General features: G+C 27.0%; 1 protein-coding gene across 1 annotated transcript in view; it reads left to right on the forward strand.

Annotated features, from left to right (window-relative positions):
• The first annotated feature begins 2,891 nt into the window (after nucleotides 1-2,891).
• Nucleotides 2,892-17,826, forward strand: part of LOC107438350 (protein O-glucosyltransferase 2) — a 21,450-nt gene continuing 6,515 nt past the window's right edge. The window contains exons 1-8 of the mRNA XM_043043593.2: nucleotides 2,892-3,360; nucleotides 6,792-6,988; nucleotides 8,097-8,305; nucleotides 9,915-9,992; nucleotides 11,150-11,316; nucleotides 12,965-13,202; nucleotides 14,401-14,700; nucleotides 16,561-16,662. Of these exons, the coding sequence (XP_042899527.1) occupies nucleotides 3,161-3,360; nucleotides 6,792-6,988; nucleotides 8,097-8,305; nucleotides 9,915-9,992; nucleotides 11,150-11,316; nucleotides 12,965-13,202; nucleotides 14,401-14,700; nucleotides 16,561-16,662 (1,491 nt within the window). The 5' untranslated portion in view covers nucleotides 2,892-3,160. The remainder of the gene's footprint in view (nucleotides 3,361-6,791; nucleotides 6,989-8,096; nucleotides 8,306-9,914; nucleotides 9,993-11,149; nucleotides 11,317-12,964; nucleotides 13,203-14,400; nucleotides 14,701-16,560; nucleotides 16,663-17,826) is intronic.

Consider the following 17,826-nt stretch of genomic DNA (forward strand, 5'->3'; position numbering starts at 1 on the left):
TGTATATATTATATTGTAAATTGTATTAAATTGTATATATTTACTTATATTCTACATATATACATAAATTGGAAAAACCTATACACACATATGTACAAAACATGTATGGCCAATATATGCATACACATAATTACAATAAATGCATATCGAATGCATGCAAGCTCATATGTACGGTGTCAACCTATGGAATGTGTGTATTTACATATGCACAATATACCCAGTATATGTATAATTGTACACACATGCTTTGTGCATACATGATTGAAAATAGTAATCACGATTACAAGTAATTGATTACATAGATGTAATTGCCTGTTATCGATTACCATAATCGACGCCCAACTCTTTTATGTACGACTGTACATATATATGGAGCTACGTTGTATGAGCTAACTAAAGTATGTTCATTGCCATTAAATAGTCCATAAGTAAGTACATTGTGTGATCATACTTATTGTATACGTACCTTTGTCCGTGCTTTGCATGTACACATATACGTATGCTTTCGTGCGTATGTATATGCACCTACTTACGTATATTTTTAACATACACACATATATATTTTATGTGTATACGTATATTATGAACATACGTACGTTGGATGTGCATCTGTACACAAACGTTTGCTTGCATACTTGCATACATTGTATGTACATGTACATATATGCGTACTAATACACATTGTGTGTACTACTTTAATGTAGGTTTGCATGCATATAAATTATGCATATATGTATGCATAATTTCATATCGGGCCAAATTCTCTTGGCGGAAGCAATGACTTGTGAAATTCCAAATGACAGTTATCTAACCTGGAATGAGGAAATCACGCCTATGAAGTGTCGAAGGGAAAGCCATTTGGAGCCTTCGATGCGGAAGAAGTCATTGATGAAACCTAAACACAAGTTACGAATTGGTGCTTGGAATGTAAGAACTATGTACCAATGTGGAAAAAGTAGACAGGTATCAATGGAAATGGATAGATACCAATTGGATATCTTGGGAATATCAGAACTTAGATGGACAGGTTTTGGCAAGATTAAANAAAAATTTCATCTGTTGCGCTTACATGGGCCCCTGATGGTAAAAGAACTAATTGAAGACCCAGACTTACCATCCAGCGCATGTTTTTGGGCGAATTAAAAGAATGTGGAATATCTGGCTGGGAGGAAGCAAGATCTATTGCTAAAGACAGGAGGCGTTGGAGGGATATGCTGGAGGCCTTAAGTGCCCAAGGCACGTAGAGGATAAGTAAGTAAGTAAGTAAGTATGCATAATTTATACATTGTACCTCTACTTGTACATACAATGTACCGTAAGTACGGATTTACTAAGTAATAACAATGCAGGTAAGCATGTAATCGTAGTCCATTAGACTATTCTGTGCCCATTTCTGTTGAGCAGTGAAATTATTCACTTATTCTTGAGTAACGAAATGATTGAAAATATTGAATGATTTATTCTTTATTCAAAATATTTCTGACTAATGAATAATTCTTTATTCCTTATGCAGAAAGATTTTAAGGAATTATTTATTATTCTTAATTCATTATTTTGAATGAGGAATGCCCATCTCTGATAATGGGTGTGCTTCTGTACATATATGACTGTTGCGATGATATGAACCTAGGAACCCTGTGGCAGAAGCGAAGGCGCCACAAGAATGGCTCCGCCACATTCCTTTCCTAGTCTGCTCGATCCCCAGACTTGTCACCGAAAGAGCATGGCTGGAACTGCAAGTTGTGCAGCCTCCAAGTTTAGCTGATTTAGCGGTGTTTTTACGGCAACTGAGAAACGAGCTGCCACAGGATATGTCAAGGGTCTTTTATGTCTCAATACTGGACCGTATCGCATCCTGTATTCTCACTGCAGGTGGCCCAAGACGGTACTTTGTATATTTTCCAGCAATTTATCATTAGTTTGATTTGATTTTTTCCATCACTTTCTTAAAGTTGTACTTACGTATGTAAAATGTAGAAGCTAATTTCTTCCTGACAACTCTTTCTAGGTGCGCTAATTATTCTGAAAATGAGAATATATATGCATAAAAAAAACATATAAACATTGGATCGAAAATAGGCATATTCAATATATTTGAAAAGCAATTCAATGATTTCAAACTCAATCTTCCACCCCGAAGCGGAGGGGGTCATCCCCTCTGCAAAGGATCAAAGGTGTGATGGCGTGGATTCGGATCATCCTCATGGATGTTTCCCAGACCGTTGTCAATAGCCCATTGTACAGCTCTAGTGCGACGTAAATTAACTACAACAACCACAACAACAATCTTTCACCTAATCCCCTGGAGACAATTTTAAAATATTGAATCGGAATCCCGAATTTTTATTACAGATTCGAATTTTTTAAAAAGGAAACTGCGCGCGAAGTCGATCACTTTACAGTTGATCACTTTTATAACAGTTTAACGAGGACCGATACCCCACATCCTTGGTACCTACGCAGGCTGATCAAAGTAGTCCCCCACCCGCTTACTGATCACAGCCAGTGATGCTTGACTTCAGTGTTCTACTGGGAACCGTGCCCTTTAAGATCAGTCCACTGTGGGACATCTTCCCTTATAATCTTAAAGTATAGCTATACGTTATATTTTTCGAAAAAATTAAAGTGTAGCTTTATTTAAAGATTTATTCAATATTGAAATGAAATTATTGTTTGAATTATTGTTTATTCCACTTTTTTTCCCCATTAAAATAAATGCAGAAACCCAAATTCTCCCATGATATAAAATCGGAATTAAAAAGAAACTGAGAGCAATTAGACGATTTCAGACTTTTGGTCATCTTATGTCTGCAGCGCCCCTCTCCACACATCAGATCAAAAGTGCCAAGTATTATTCATCTAGGTTTTAAACTGAACAGAAATAGACAGCCAGAAGCGTTGAGCAATGAAAATAACTAAATAAACAAATTAAAACGACAGTCTGTTCTTTCTTGTAGTTTGAAATCTTGCATCTTGAGGATGTCAAAGGTTATTTTCAGGGATAAACCGGTTGTTATTTATTTATAGAAATGAATTGTTTTAAACATTATCGGCTTTCCTTGCGTGTGAATATTAAGAACCTTTTATTTTTTTGTTCTTCGAAAGAATTATGACCTGATTTATCTGAGCAAAATAATTTGCACATTTTACGTTTTTCATTATGTTATTCAGAATATTTTGTAAGAACAGAAAATGCATATTGCTGGTTAGCATTTTTATATTGACATTAATCTCTTGCTTTTATTGCGAAAATAACATTGATTTGAAGAACAGTAAAGTATATGGGCCAGGTCTAATTGCAAATTTTACTGTGCCTGTTCGATATTTTTTTATTCAGCTTGTTACTGAAAGAAATAATAGGTAATAAAATATTGCAATATCATGCTTATATCAAAATCATTTTGACGATTTTATAACGAGTGTTTATTTAATGCATCTAAATGTTTTATTGTTTTATTTATGCTTTTAAACTACTTAAGTATTAAAAATTTTTATTTCTTCTCGAAAGTTCATCAATTTTGTAATTACTAATTTATATTTCGAATTATTGGCCAAATTTCTAAAATCTGTATTTCAATCTTTTTTTTTCTGTGTTATATTTCTGGCATGTTAAAAAAAATCATAAAAATTTTAACGTTCTATTATTTTATTTAAGAATGTGGTATTTGCAGACTCTTAAAAGCACACAACTCAGTCAAAAAAAATTCAAGTAGTTCTAATAATAGTTCTAATTTTTTGAAATTTTGTGAAAATAAGTCATTGTGTCATTTAGACTAATTTTAATGTTTTTAGTAATTTCAAATGTTTAAAAAATCAATTAATGTGTTATGGACTTAACACATTATAGTACATATATAACAGTCAATTTTTAAGTTAAAAAAGAATTTTTTAAATTTGTTAAAGTTTTTAAAAATAGGACAAATGACACCAAGACTTATTTTTACAAAATTTATTAAAACTGCTTAAAAAATTTTTAAAAAAATAATGTTTTATAATTTTTAAGTTTGTGAATGCAAGCTTTCTCCTCTCTTTCTTCTCTTTGATAGTTATGGTTCTGAAGTTGTTGACGTCGAACACTGTCACATGAAACTTTTTCAAGCTGCCTAATGAGAAGGAATTGTATTAATGTGTCTGCATCTATATTGGCGTGTTTTAAAAATAATACATCATGATTCACCTTCTTGCAATTTAAAAATCATGCATCACAATTTGGGTACACCTGACTTTAAAATCTTATATCACGATATATATTCACTCAAATTAAAAATTGCGCATTGCAATTGCTATTCAAGCAATTTAATTTTCCCACATTGCTTTTAGTATTTATGCATTTTAGAAATTATATGTTGTGATTCATCTTCCCACAATTTAAAAATTATAACTCTTGTTTAGTATTAACCTGATTTAAAAATCATGCATTGAGATTCGTATTCACACGATTTAAAATTCGCAGATCATGAGTTGTATTCAAACTATTTAAGCTAGCATTATTTAGTTATTGTTATAAGCATTAATATTAGCTGAGCTGTCAAAGACTGACAAAGATGTTAGAAAGTTAATATAAGTAGTTTTATTTTTCAAGTTTGAGAGTAATCATATATTTTACATCATGTAAATATATTTTTAAAAAATTTCTATCGACTAAATCTGTAAGCATGCTGTAAGTGTATTTTGTATGTATGCTGAGAGAGGAAATTATTGAATATCAGCATCCTTAAGTTAGAAGATAATTTTATCCTCTAATATCATTCTTTGGGATATCCATCCATGTTTGTGCGATTCAGAGAAAATTTTAAGCTTACAAAGAAAAATCTGAGAAAGGTTAGGGAATTTGAAAATATCTTCTCATAATTTAAGTTGTAATTAGGTTTAGTTTTCCAATAACAATGTCATATGTTTTAATTGTTACTGTTTTGAACATTTACTTGCATGAAAAAACTTAGTAAAAGAATGTTATTAAGAGATTAAATGAGGCTGCAGTTAGGATATGCAGTTTTCCAACAACCCATTTTATTGTTAAAACCTTGCATGTGATATCCAAACTCAGTTCCGGTAACGCAAATTCATCAATTTTAGAAAAGTCTGACCTAAGATCAGACAAGATAAAAATTGGTGCCTCAATTCTGTGAAATCTGAACTTAATTTATTCAATGCATAATAAGTAATTCACCATTTTTTTTCAATAGATGGTGTTACTTGTTTCAAATTTTCCCAAAAAATTTCGGCTGTTTTGTTGGATTTTTAGAATTTGACAGAAATTTAAAGAAATCTATGGCGCATGAAATTCATAACAGTTGATATAAATAAATAATATTGCATTAGTTTATTATATTTATCTTGAAATTTATGTCATTTGACATATTTTGCTATAACTTGAGCAAAAATTGCTGTAATACGTTAACATTTCCCATATGTATATATATGAAAATTTTGAATATCGCAGTTATATTTCGCTTTTTTAAAAAATAATCTATTTCTAGCATTTTGATGATAATAATAAATGAAATTAAAGATAACTTTTTTTCTTTCCGTTTGTGCAATGTTTTTCTCAAATATATTCCTTAGGAAAGGGGTTAATATTTTGCAGGTTCACATACTTGAAAGACTTTTGGTAAAATAATGCATTAAACTATCTTATTTAAGTACAGTTTCACAAGGACAGTAATGAATGTTATCTTTAGTATTTATTTGCATGAAAAAGCTTATCAAAAGAACACATTAAATGATCTTATTTAAGTTACAATCAAGTGCAGTTTTCCAACAACTATGTCAAAAGTTATATTTATTTAACATTTTGCATATTTTTTTGCATTAAAGAGTTTTGAAGAGTATATTAGAGGACATTCTTAAAAGTTCTAATTTTTCTCTAATTCAACTGCAAATATTATTTTGACAAATCTTACAGTTTATCCATTAAAAAGAGTAAACTTTTCAATTCATAAAGGTGTTTTTATGAATAAATTCTTCTATTTCTGAGCATTTTATGGCAGAATTTACAACAAAATGTGGTTTCAACTTATTTTTTTAAATATTAAATTGCAGGTTTTTCCATAAGCTTTATTATTGTTATTTAAATTGATAATTTTTTTTATATCTCAGAAAGATCATTATGTTTATTTTTTCTTAATCACATTTGTTTTATGATATTTATTCATTTTTCGTTAAAAAATTAAATAACTTTCAAAAGAAGCACTATTAGCTTGCTACTACAGTAGGGAACCGATTATCCGGACCATCACTATTTCGGATAACTGATTTTTCCGGTTTTCTGAATCGCTGCAAAAAGCCGTTTTTTTATTGTTACACCCAACTAAAAAAAAATATTTGGAAATCTTAAAAAGAGGAAAAAACGATGAAGTAATACACTAATGATTATTTCCAAAATGATGGTAAGGTAAACATCTTTCAAAAAAGAAAAAAAATCCTAAAATCTTATGAAGAAAAAAAACTTTTTTTNATGAAGTAATACACTAATGATTATTTCCAAAATGATGGTAAGGTAAACATCTTTCAAAAAAGAAAAAAAATCCTAAAATCTTATGAGGAAAAAAAATTTTTTTTTTTTTAAATGGCGGGAAAATTTATTGAATTTTGTTCCGGTTTTCTGATTTCCGGGTAACGGGTTCTGTACTATACTATAAATACTATCCTCTTTCCCTTTTTTGATGCTGAAAAATGAAATGAATAAAAAAAAAAAATATTGAACATTTAATTTTCATTACATTTGCTACTGTTTACCTTTAAATTGTATTATTTTACTAATGAACATTTTTATTTGATTTTCTTTAAAGCTTTTCAATTCTTCCACAAAGTTTAAGTATCCAGGTATCTGGACTGGAACAGAAATGTCGTATTTGGTATCAACTTCTACAAGTTAAAGAGGGACTTTTCATAGCTCGTTACAGATTATATGAAACATGCCAAAGCGTTAAAATAGATATTGTGTATGAAAATCAATTGGTAGCTGATTCACCTTATATTGTTGAAGGTATTTTACTATCATTACCATTATTTTATTTATGTATAATTATTGTAATGAAGATATATTGTTATCAGTGTCAGATAAAAGGATAATAAATTTGAAAATTGCTGACTGGTTGAAAATATGTTAATATGATTGTGAAGTATTGTACTCCATTATAAAATTATTTAAATGAAGTTATGTACGTAGTGGGTTTTTATCATCTTAAAATCATTAAATCACATTGGAAATATTAACTATTAGTCAATTTTATTTAATATAAATTTTAAACAAGGCTGCATTTATAACACTATAAAGAGTGATACATTATGACGGTCAGGGTTGGCAAGATTTTGACAATTGACACTTTCATCCGGTTATTTCAATTTTCATAAATTCAATCAAATTTCGAAATAGCCCTTTTATCATAGTTTTTATCCAAAAATTTTGAAAAAATTGTCATAAATATCTATGACATAACAGGAATGAGATTTTTTTTTATTTACGAGACTTTGAATGAGCCTTATTATTATATAAATAAATTAAGAAGAATAAAATAGAGCATAGACAAATGTAAAATAGGGTGCACAATGGCTCAAGGTATAAATAGCACTTGTTCCTAGCATAAACAGCCCAGGTTTGAGCCTAGCAAGTTGATACATTTACTAATCCATGTCATAACTTACCACATTGTTGTCATAAAATATTCCCAGTGTACTTATGGTTAGAATCAAATTTTGTGTAAAACTATTTCAAACTATTGTTGTTTTTCTTGACTTGAAATGAAAATGTATAATTGTTCTTTCTTATGGTGAGTTTGTTCCAATATTAATATAAGGAATTATTGTGTCTTTGAAGTTGAAAATTACAATCATACAAAGTAAACTATACTCACATCAACTAGATTGTGAAATATTTCTTTGGAAGTGATGAAATTAACTGTATTTAATAAAATCCTATCTATTCTTGCTTTTTTATTTATAAAAAAAAGTATTAAATTTAAATAAGATGAAAAAATAATTTTTTTTTTTCCCTTGAACAACTATTATGCTTTATAATTAAATGAAAGTGTTAAACATTTAGATTCGTTTTTTAGCATTTGAATATTTCAACCTTTTTTACATTCTTTCTTTAGGTATGTTATATCATGAACAGTGTTACTGCCCTCAACCAATGACCGAATGGCTGTCTTCTTTAAATTGCCCTTCCAGTTACTCACAAATTAAATATGATTTATCATCTTTTCCTTCGATTAATATGAAAGATGTTGTAACAGATGCATTTTCAAGGTTTAATCATCCTGGTTCATTTAGTATTTGTCACTATTCTGTTATCTCTAATCAGGTATATGTATTTCTAAGATAAAACCTTTAAATGCTTTTATTTATTTTTATTCCTAGTGATTAGTTATTGGGTAAATTATAATATTGTCAGGCTTCATGTATATAATGAATTTATTCAATGCTTTTAGATTTAAAAAAAAAATCTTATACAGTGAAACCTTCTGTTATGGACACTCCTGCAAAAGGGACGCCTCTCAATATGAACCAATTTTTAATTCCCCGGGAATCTTCTATGAACAAACCATTATGTACATACTCCGCAAAGTGGACACTCCCGTAACCGGATGCGGACAGTCATTTTGGTCCTGAAACATTATTTTCTATCTCTTCAAACCGGACGACACTACTTTTTCTAAATTTGAAAAAAAAAAATACTTTCTGCTTTAAATTGCAAGAAAAAAACTCAACTTTTCACCGTTTTTAAAGCATGTAAATTTTTTTTGCCTTATCCATAACTAAAAATATTGTTAAACTATTTCACTACTGAAGAATCAATCTTTCTCCTGTCACCTTGCCTTATCTTAGTAAAGAAAGGAGAGAGAAATTCGGAATGCTGTTGTGAAATAATTCAGACAGTGGGATTTTTTTATCTGAACCACACAGGTTATGACCCCCTCAAGTTGAAATGACATCTTAAATGCTCTCATTCCTTTTTATCTTTCTTAAAGTTTAAAAAAATATCCTTGTAGATAATTATTGTAGATTATTTAATTATTTCCACATCTTCCAAAATATGTTAAAAACAATTCACGATGTTAAACTTTGTTATTAGGGTACCCTTTCCGTAAACGGACAATTTTTTCGGTCCTAAGAATGTCTGCTTAACGGAGGTTTTACTATATTTAATTAAAAAATTAGATATTTGTGATTTGTTTATTTTTCTATTCATAGTAATTATAGGGTAAATTATAACATTGTTAGGTTTTATGTATATTAGATAAAAAAAAATATTTATTGCTTATAGATTAAAAAAAATTAAATATTTAATTTAAAAAAATGATTTATTTGTGTGATCCATACATATTTTTCAAAATTAAAAACTTGATTTTTCTTTTTTTACAAAAAAAAGGAATCTTTTTGTAATACCTCAAATCTATTTTGTATTTCTTCTGAAATGTGACATTTTTTTTAGTTTACCCTAATAAATGAGATGTAATTAGCAATAAAAATATTGAAAATTTCAAAAACTAAATGTGGGAATCTGTAGAAAATTTTCTCTGCATATATTTTGTTTATCTAATCAATATTTTAGATTTATAATTTACGCTTTACATTTTTTATGTTATTTTATGTATTAAAAAAATGCATTTTAAGACCGAGTATTCTTTCAATATGATATTCATCTACTTCCTCAAAAGTAGTTGTTAGAGTTAGATAATACTTTGAGTAATCAATTTGTTACTATTTCTTATAACAACACGAATTCTGCAGAAAGAAATACTTTAAAACTTACTTGTACTATAATAGTACTTTATAGCTTTTTCTCGATTTCTAAAAATGTCAGGAGTTATTTGTTTATTGCTAATTTTTTAGTTTAGGACAATGCTTATTGTTTCATTGTCCATTGGTTGTGTCTATGTTATTAATTCTTTTTTCCCCCTATTAATTAGATCTATCGAAAATGTTTGGGTCAATATGTTGGCTTCAGCATGTTCATGGATGAAATACTTTTGTCATTGTCTAGAAAGGTGTATATTTATTTCATTCTCTTATCTTTGACAGAAGTATGTCAATAATTTGTTTTCAATTTATTTGCTCTATTTTTTTAATTGCTATGGTGGTGATATGTTAAATCTTTAGTACTTTAATTTTTATATTCAAAATTTAGTAGTTTAGCAGTTATTTTTATTGTTTCTATCAAATTTTCAGTATTTCTTTTTTTTCTCATTCTACTGTGATTAATAATATTTAACTAAACTCTTCTCTATGATTACGCAAAGATCTCTTAATGAAATTATTGAAACTTATTAAAGTGCTAATTAAAAATTTATTTGTTGCCATAAATTGCAAGCAAATGATCTTAGAAGGAAATTTTATTTTGTTCAAAAGTAAAATGTATCTGTTTTCTTTCCTATTTTTCCTCATTTATTATTATATTTTTATTTTAAATAAATAATTTTGAGTGTTAAGATATTACTTGATTAAAAACTATAATCCCTTAAGAATTTCGAAATAACATCAGAATTTCGAGAACATTAAGAATTTCGAATTCGAAATAACAGTCGGCGTGTTTCAATCGCTCAAATATAGGGACCCTTTTTCAAAACTTGTCAGACATAAATGAAAAACAAAAGTGATTTGAAAAATGTTGGTTAATAATTAAGTTAGAAATATATTTTCTGTTCATAAAGATATCAAGTATGAGATTTTAATCAGCATAGACCTTTTTTCTTCGTTTTTATGCAATGTCAATAATAATAGGCATGCTAAGATTGTGATAATTAAATTAAAAGCCTTAAATTAGCATGTCAAGATATGTTATTGTTAATGATCAATATTTCCTTGCTTGTACCTCACATTTACATAAAATGAGAATTATTTAAAAATAATTTTTCAATCTTATTTTATGCAAGTATTTTTATTATTTTCTTTTTTAAAAAAGAAGCATATAGTAATTTTTTCCTTCTACACATAAATATTTATTGACAGTTGTTCATAAAATTTTAATAACTTCAAAAATTTCCAAAACAATTATTTAAAAAAAATTATAAATGAAATATGAACAAATACTAACATCAAAACTTTCTCAATGTATTAATCCAATAAAGTAACAAGTTTAGTTGTTTATTATAGTCTTTTTGTGGTTGTAATATGTTTTTAATAAATTGTATCATTTTTATTTCAGACATATCTTCCAAATTTTGAGCTTATTGTTAATCTTGGTGATTGGCCTCTAGAACAAAGAGCAGAAAATCCAATACCCATATTTTCTTGGTGTGGTTCAAAATACACTAAGGATATTGTTATGCCTACATATGATATAACAGAGGCTACCCTTGAAATGATGGGACGGTATGAAAAAAAACTGTTTTCTTTAATTCTTGTCTTTTTCTGTTTGCAAATGAAATTTCATCATATTGATTACCATAAGATGAGAATTGATATAAACTTTAATTTTTCTATTAATACCTTTTAGAAATGTAGTTCTGTTCATTTATGTCTTTTTAAAATTTAGACATCTAAATCATTTCAAACTATAGTTTTTGAATTTAAAGCTTTTTAAAAGTAATTTTTTTTTTCCATCTTCTTATTGTTCTGCTGCTAGCCTAATATTCTAAACATTATGACAGATTTATATGAGCACATAGTTTCATAAAATAATTTTTATCATCAATAGCTCTTCGTATCTTATTGTTAAGCTATTAACCTATCACACTTCTTTCTATAATCAATGAATCTTTCATTAATTATAAAAAGTAATTTATTGGTGATATTATTATTTCATTAATATATATTTCCTTTTTGAACTAGAGCTCAATTGGCTTATTTTCATTCTACATGGTAATTATGTTGATATTTGTATTACTGTATTTCTTACATAATGCCTAAGAGAAATGTATTATAAGTAATAAGCACATGAATATGGATTAAGAATTTACAATGAGTTTAAAATAGGATATAAATTGGAGATAAAATTGAAAAGGAATAAAGACTTGAGTTAAGTTACAGCCTCAACCTTATCTGATTCATATCTAAAATAAAGGAAAAAATTACCTTTTTCTTTTTTTAGGGATCTTGTAAAACCTGATCATGTTATACCCACTTTTTTCCTTCATACAGCAGTTTGACTTTCAATTAAAAATTAATAAAAAATGTGTGCGAACATCTAGATAAAATCAATCTTTCAATTAATTTTAAGCCGTATTGTTTTTAGATTTTGATACATATGTAAAACTAACATATTTTATTGGAATCAAATATAGATCTAATTACATTTACATTGATAAGGAAGCAGCAAAGCTTATATCATTTCTCCAGATTACTTCCCTGCTTAATTTCTAAACTGTTCCATTACCTTTACTTTTCCCGCATAAAATTGTGCTATCATAATTCCTTTCTGTTATCTTAGTTACTTATTTGTGTGGTGTTTCTAATAAAGATGAAAATGTATTTTTTATGCTTAGAATATGTATGAAACCATATAATCATGCTCATTACTCTATGTGTTGTAACATGTAACAATAGTAACATGACAAAATTGCTTGTATAAAAATAAATTGAAAGTTTATTATATACAAATCATAATGATAAAACGTTAATATCACAATGCGCAAGTCAAATTACATCCTTTTCATGTCAAGACTATTCTTTAAACATATATTTTTCTAATAAATGAATTATTGTATAAAAATTTATAAATTATAACTATGAAACAATTTTTATAAAAATTCAATATATTTAATAATTATTGTGCTTAATTCAAATTACAATGTTTCATGTCATAACTATACTTTAAACATGTACTTTTGTATTAAATGAATTACAATATAAATATGTTTATAGATCTGAAAAAATCATGATAAAAAATCAATATATTAAAAATTTACTGTGCATAAGTCAAATTACAACCTGTTAATGTCAAGACTATTTTTTAAACATATATTTTTCTAATATATGAGTTACAATATAGTAATATTATCATTCTTTTACATTTTTTTAGAGTTATGGTTGACATATTGTCAGTTATGGGAAACTCTGGACCCACTTGGGAAGAAAAACTCAAAGTTGCTTTTTGGAGAGGACGTGATAGCAGGCAGGAAAGACTTGACCTTATTAAATTATCTAGACAATATCCAGATCTTATAAATGCATCTCTTACTAATTTTTTCTTCTTTCGGCAAGAAGAAGCAGAATATGGACCCAAAACTGAATACATACCATTTTTTGATTTCTTTAAGGTATATTTATCTAAAAAATTAGAAAAAATCTTCATTCTTATCAATTTATCGAGTGATATCTGTAACTTATTCAAAGTCAATCTGATATTATATGCTTATCCTATTTTTAAGTGGAGTTATTTTCTTTTTGTTGATATCAAGTTAATTTTAAGTCTGTTTATTTCATTATTACTCAATTTTGATAAAAGTTCATTGAAAACTCAAGTTTTAATTAATCTTTTGATTATTGCTAATAAACTTCATTGCAAGATCTGTTGGTTACAAGTGCAATTCATGTACAGTAGAAGGTTTTTACAACACAAAGATTTAAATGTAGGGCTTTGTGGAATTTTGTGTTATACAGATCATTTCACTTATCTACTAACTATGGCAATATTAGTCTGAAACAAATTAATCTTAAAATGCTTTAAAACAATTTTTAGATACAAATACTTAAAAATACAAAATATACGTTGAAGTATTTATTGAAAAAAATTTATGTTTTCTGCAGCATTAGAACTAGTTACAAACAAATTAATTTTGGTTTGAAATTTTATCTTCTCAGCAAATAATTAAACAAATAATATGAAAAGTTCTTCCTTCATAATAGAAATTTCTTAGCTGCAAATTTCATTGTTTACACTCAAAAAGCTAGTGTGGTGCATGTAGAATTTTGGTTTATAACATAAAAAACACATGGTTAACAACTTTCTTACTTAAAAAAACACATTTTTCATATTCACTTCTTTGAATTTTTATACCATCTACACTCCATATATTTATATCGTAAATAAGGTCTTGTTAATTAAAGTTAACTAAAGTTGTGTGTACCATTTTAATAATGCATTATATTTTTATTATTATTTTTAGATAATATGTAAATTATAAGAAAAGGAAATGTTAAATTGCATTTTGTTCTGGTATTTAATAATACAATCAAACTTGAAAAATTGTATTAGCATATATGTTAATTATTGAATGTAGTGCAACATCAAATAGATGGTAAATATTTTATGTTACATTACATTTAATAAGAACAGATTATATTTCATTAAAAAAAGTTAATGTTTGATTTTAATGCTGATTTATTTAAGGTAAAGATATAAATGTTTTCAAGAATGAAATGTATTTTAATTTCTTATGCTTTCATTTAAATCCAATAAATTATTTCTTAAATTCTTCTTAGTTGTAATTGAGAAGTGTTTTTTTTTTTATCTAGTATCGATACCAGATCAACATAGACGGGACTGTAGCTGCTTATCGATTTCCATATCTTTTAGCCGGACGTAGCTTAGCTCTGAAACAGGATTCTGAATTTTATGAACATTTTTATAATGACTTAGTACCTATGTTTCATTACATACCGTTTCAAAGAAATCTTTCAGACTTAGTTTTAAAAATCAACTGGGCACTGTCTCATGATTCTGAAGCCAAAGCAATCGCTGAAAATGCCCAAGAGTTTGTTCTCAATAATCTCATGCCAAAAGACATCTTATGCTATTATACAGTTTTGTTTAATGTATGTATTAATTTTTAACTTATTTAAGTTAAATGATTTTGATATATCAGTTAATTTTTTGAAAGAATTGTTTGATTAATCTTTCTTTCATTTTAAAATGGGAAGGGTTTGGAATATTTAATTTTTATTTTTCTACTAGTAGTTCTTTTATATTTCTATTATCATAACTAACAAATATCTATAGGCTTTATATAATCTACACTTGTGGGCAAATAAATATCAGTTTTTATTGTCTTACAGGATCTCATTGATACATACTAATCTACTAATATTCAGCTAATACTAACAAGTTTTATTAGCTGAAATTTCAATTCCAAAGTCTTATAAGCTTATATTATTCTAAAATATAAAATACAGTTTGTAACTAGGTGGAAAGAAAGCATAACAAGTATGGCATACAACATTTTGATTTAAATAAACACAATTAAAATTATTACATCAAATATTTTATGCAATTTATTTTAATATTTTGTTCATCAAAGTGAATTCACAGTCATTATTTGTAAGCTGACATATTTTATTTAAACACATAGTTAAAATTTGAAAACGAAATTTTTAATATTTTATGATAAAGGATAAAAATTTTTGAAAAAATTTGACATTATTTATGGAAGGCCCATTTTGTATTTATCATAGATGAATCAAAATTATATCTTAATTATTGCAGTTGAGTTAGTGAAATATTCATTTGAGAAATGACTAAAATATTCAACTAAATTGCCTGAAAATATAAAAAATTTATCTGAAAAAGGTTATATTCATGCGAAAATTACAGCAAAAAAAATAGAACACAATAAGTAAAAATAACATGTAAAAACAGAAAGTAAAATAAAAAGAAAAAGCAGAATAAAAAAAAATCTATAAAGCGAGTAGGGAATTCAAATGTACTTACATGAACGGGAAATTTTTCAAGAATGATTTAAAAAGTATTTTCGTAACAAGATTGCATAATATGAAAACAAAAGTGCGAATTGAGCGTAACTAGAGGAGTTTTGTTTTAAGCATCCTTTTTTGCGGATATAATCATGTGGGCTGATGAAAAGATTATATCTTTTATTTTCCGGATTTTTAAAAAAAAAAAATTTATCCTTTTTTTCCCCATTTTTTTTCTCCCCCCCCCTTTTCATATGTCTGTAATTTTCCTTTGTTTTATCTTCATTTTGAACTTATCTAATGAGTTCTGTTTACTTGCAGCTTATGTGCAATAAATGAAACTTATTGTTTTTCTTAATTTTCTTCGTGTTTTTTTAATTTATTTATTTTGTTGTATATATAAATATATAAGTAATAGTTATTTTATGTAACAATTATTAAAAATAAAGTTTTATAGTCACTTTGCTGCACATTCAAAAGGAAATGCCCAATATTTTAAAATATATTCAAGTAGAAACATGCTTGGGTGTACAAAATATGTGTAATACATTCCACATTATCCATTTGCCCTTTAACAGTATCAGTGTAACCTTATTGTCTTTAATTCTAAGTTATCCTGTGGATTTGCATACAGATTTAATTTTTTATCTAGTTTCGTTCATGGTAATACTGAAATGTTAAATAGCATGTAATGATGAATATTTATTTACTATTTTTTGTCTCAAATTAAGATTTTGTTTTATGAATCTAAAAATAAATATTAATGTTTACAGTAATGTCAACTTTAAAAGAAAATTATAATGTCTAGTACACTGTAACTATTTCTAGAAACTAGCCAACAACTGCACTATTTTACTTTTATGCTTACTACATTCATAAAATTTTCTAAATTAAGAAAAATAATATTAGTTAAAAAAAACCTATATGTCAGTTGTAATACAATTCTTAAGAAGTTTTTTTAATATACCTTTATATATATATTTGCAGGAGTATTCCAAAAAATTAAACGTCAAAAGTGAAGTTCATGAAGGTATGGAAAAAGTTACACAGCCGCCTCAGAAAGATTGCATTTGTTCCAATAATGATCCTGTATGTAAATACTAACTTATATAACTTTTTATTCACGATTTATTTATCACAACAGTAAACATAATATATAAAACTATTTTCTTAAAAATAAATCAAGATAACATTTGAGGTTAATAAAAAATTTATTTCATTTTTATTACACATTTTCTTTATCAATTATTCTGTTGATAGAGATACATTAAGAATATGCTTATTTTTTCTTAACCAACTGAGCATTTACAGCAACTTAGGAAGTTTTTTTTTACCTGAAAAAAAATCCTCTTTATTCAGGAAAAATTTCCATTTGAACTTACTTGAATAATGAGTCCTTTAATTTATGAGTTAATAAGAATAATCAAAAGTTTTATTTCCTACTTTCAAATGTGACAAATATTTACTAATATTATTTATTAACATTCATCCAATAGACTAAATTGTGTTTCAAAATTCATTCCTATTTATTAAATCAATCTACATATATCAATGAAAATATCTAGTTCTACCCAAAAATCGATAATTAATGTAGTATGATATCAATGAGTTCCCTTTTATTATTCATATCTTAGACATCCATATTTCCAGGGAAGCATAAATCTTAGACACTTGAAGCATTGTAGCTGCCGCCTTGTGCTTAAAGTAAAATAATTTTGGTTTAATTGATGTGCTGCTTATGTTTTAAACATGCCGGCTTTCTGAAATTCTGTACTATTATTGGCTCCTAATTATATTTCTAGTTTTAAAATTACTTTGTGATGGCAATAAAACCTTCTTATCATTCCCTAGTTCAAATTTTTTAGTTATTAAGCAAAAATGTGAGAGGAGACGTGCATGCATTTCTCACACATAGCACGCTTTTTAATTTTATAGGATACTGCCACTCCTGATTATGTTAGGCGAAAAATACGTAATTAAAATTTCACTCTATAAATGAGTTTTTTTAATTGCAATAATTATAGTACTATTATAATAAACTTTATTATTTCTTATTATTATTAAAATATATATCATATTAATATAAGTCCAAGAAATTATTTTAATCTATTTTTCTTTTATTTGTTTTAAAGAGGATTATTCCTAAATACCACTTGTAGTTCCAGGGTGGCCACCCACCTGGAAAACCTGGAATTATCAGGGAATTTTTTTATACTGGAAAAAACCTGGAAATATTTATAAATAAAATATCAC

This window comes from Parasteatoda tepidariorum, chromosome 1, assembly GCF_043381705.1.
Source record: "Parasteatoda tepidariorum isolate YZ-2023 chromosome 1, CAS_Ptep_4.0, whole genome shotgun sequence".
Classification (NCBI taxonomy): domain Eukaryota; kingdom Metazoa; phylum Arthropoda; class Arachnida; order Araneae; family Theridiidae; genus Parasteatoda; species Parasteatoda tepidariorum.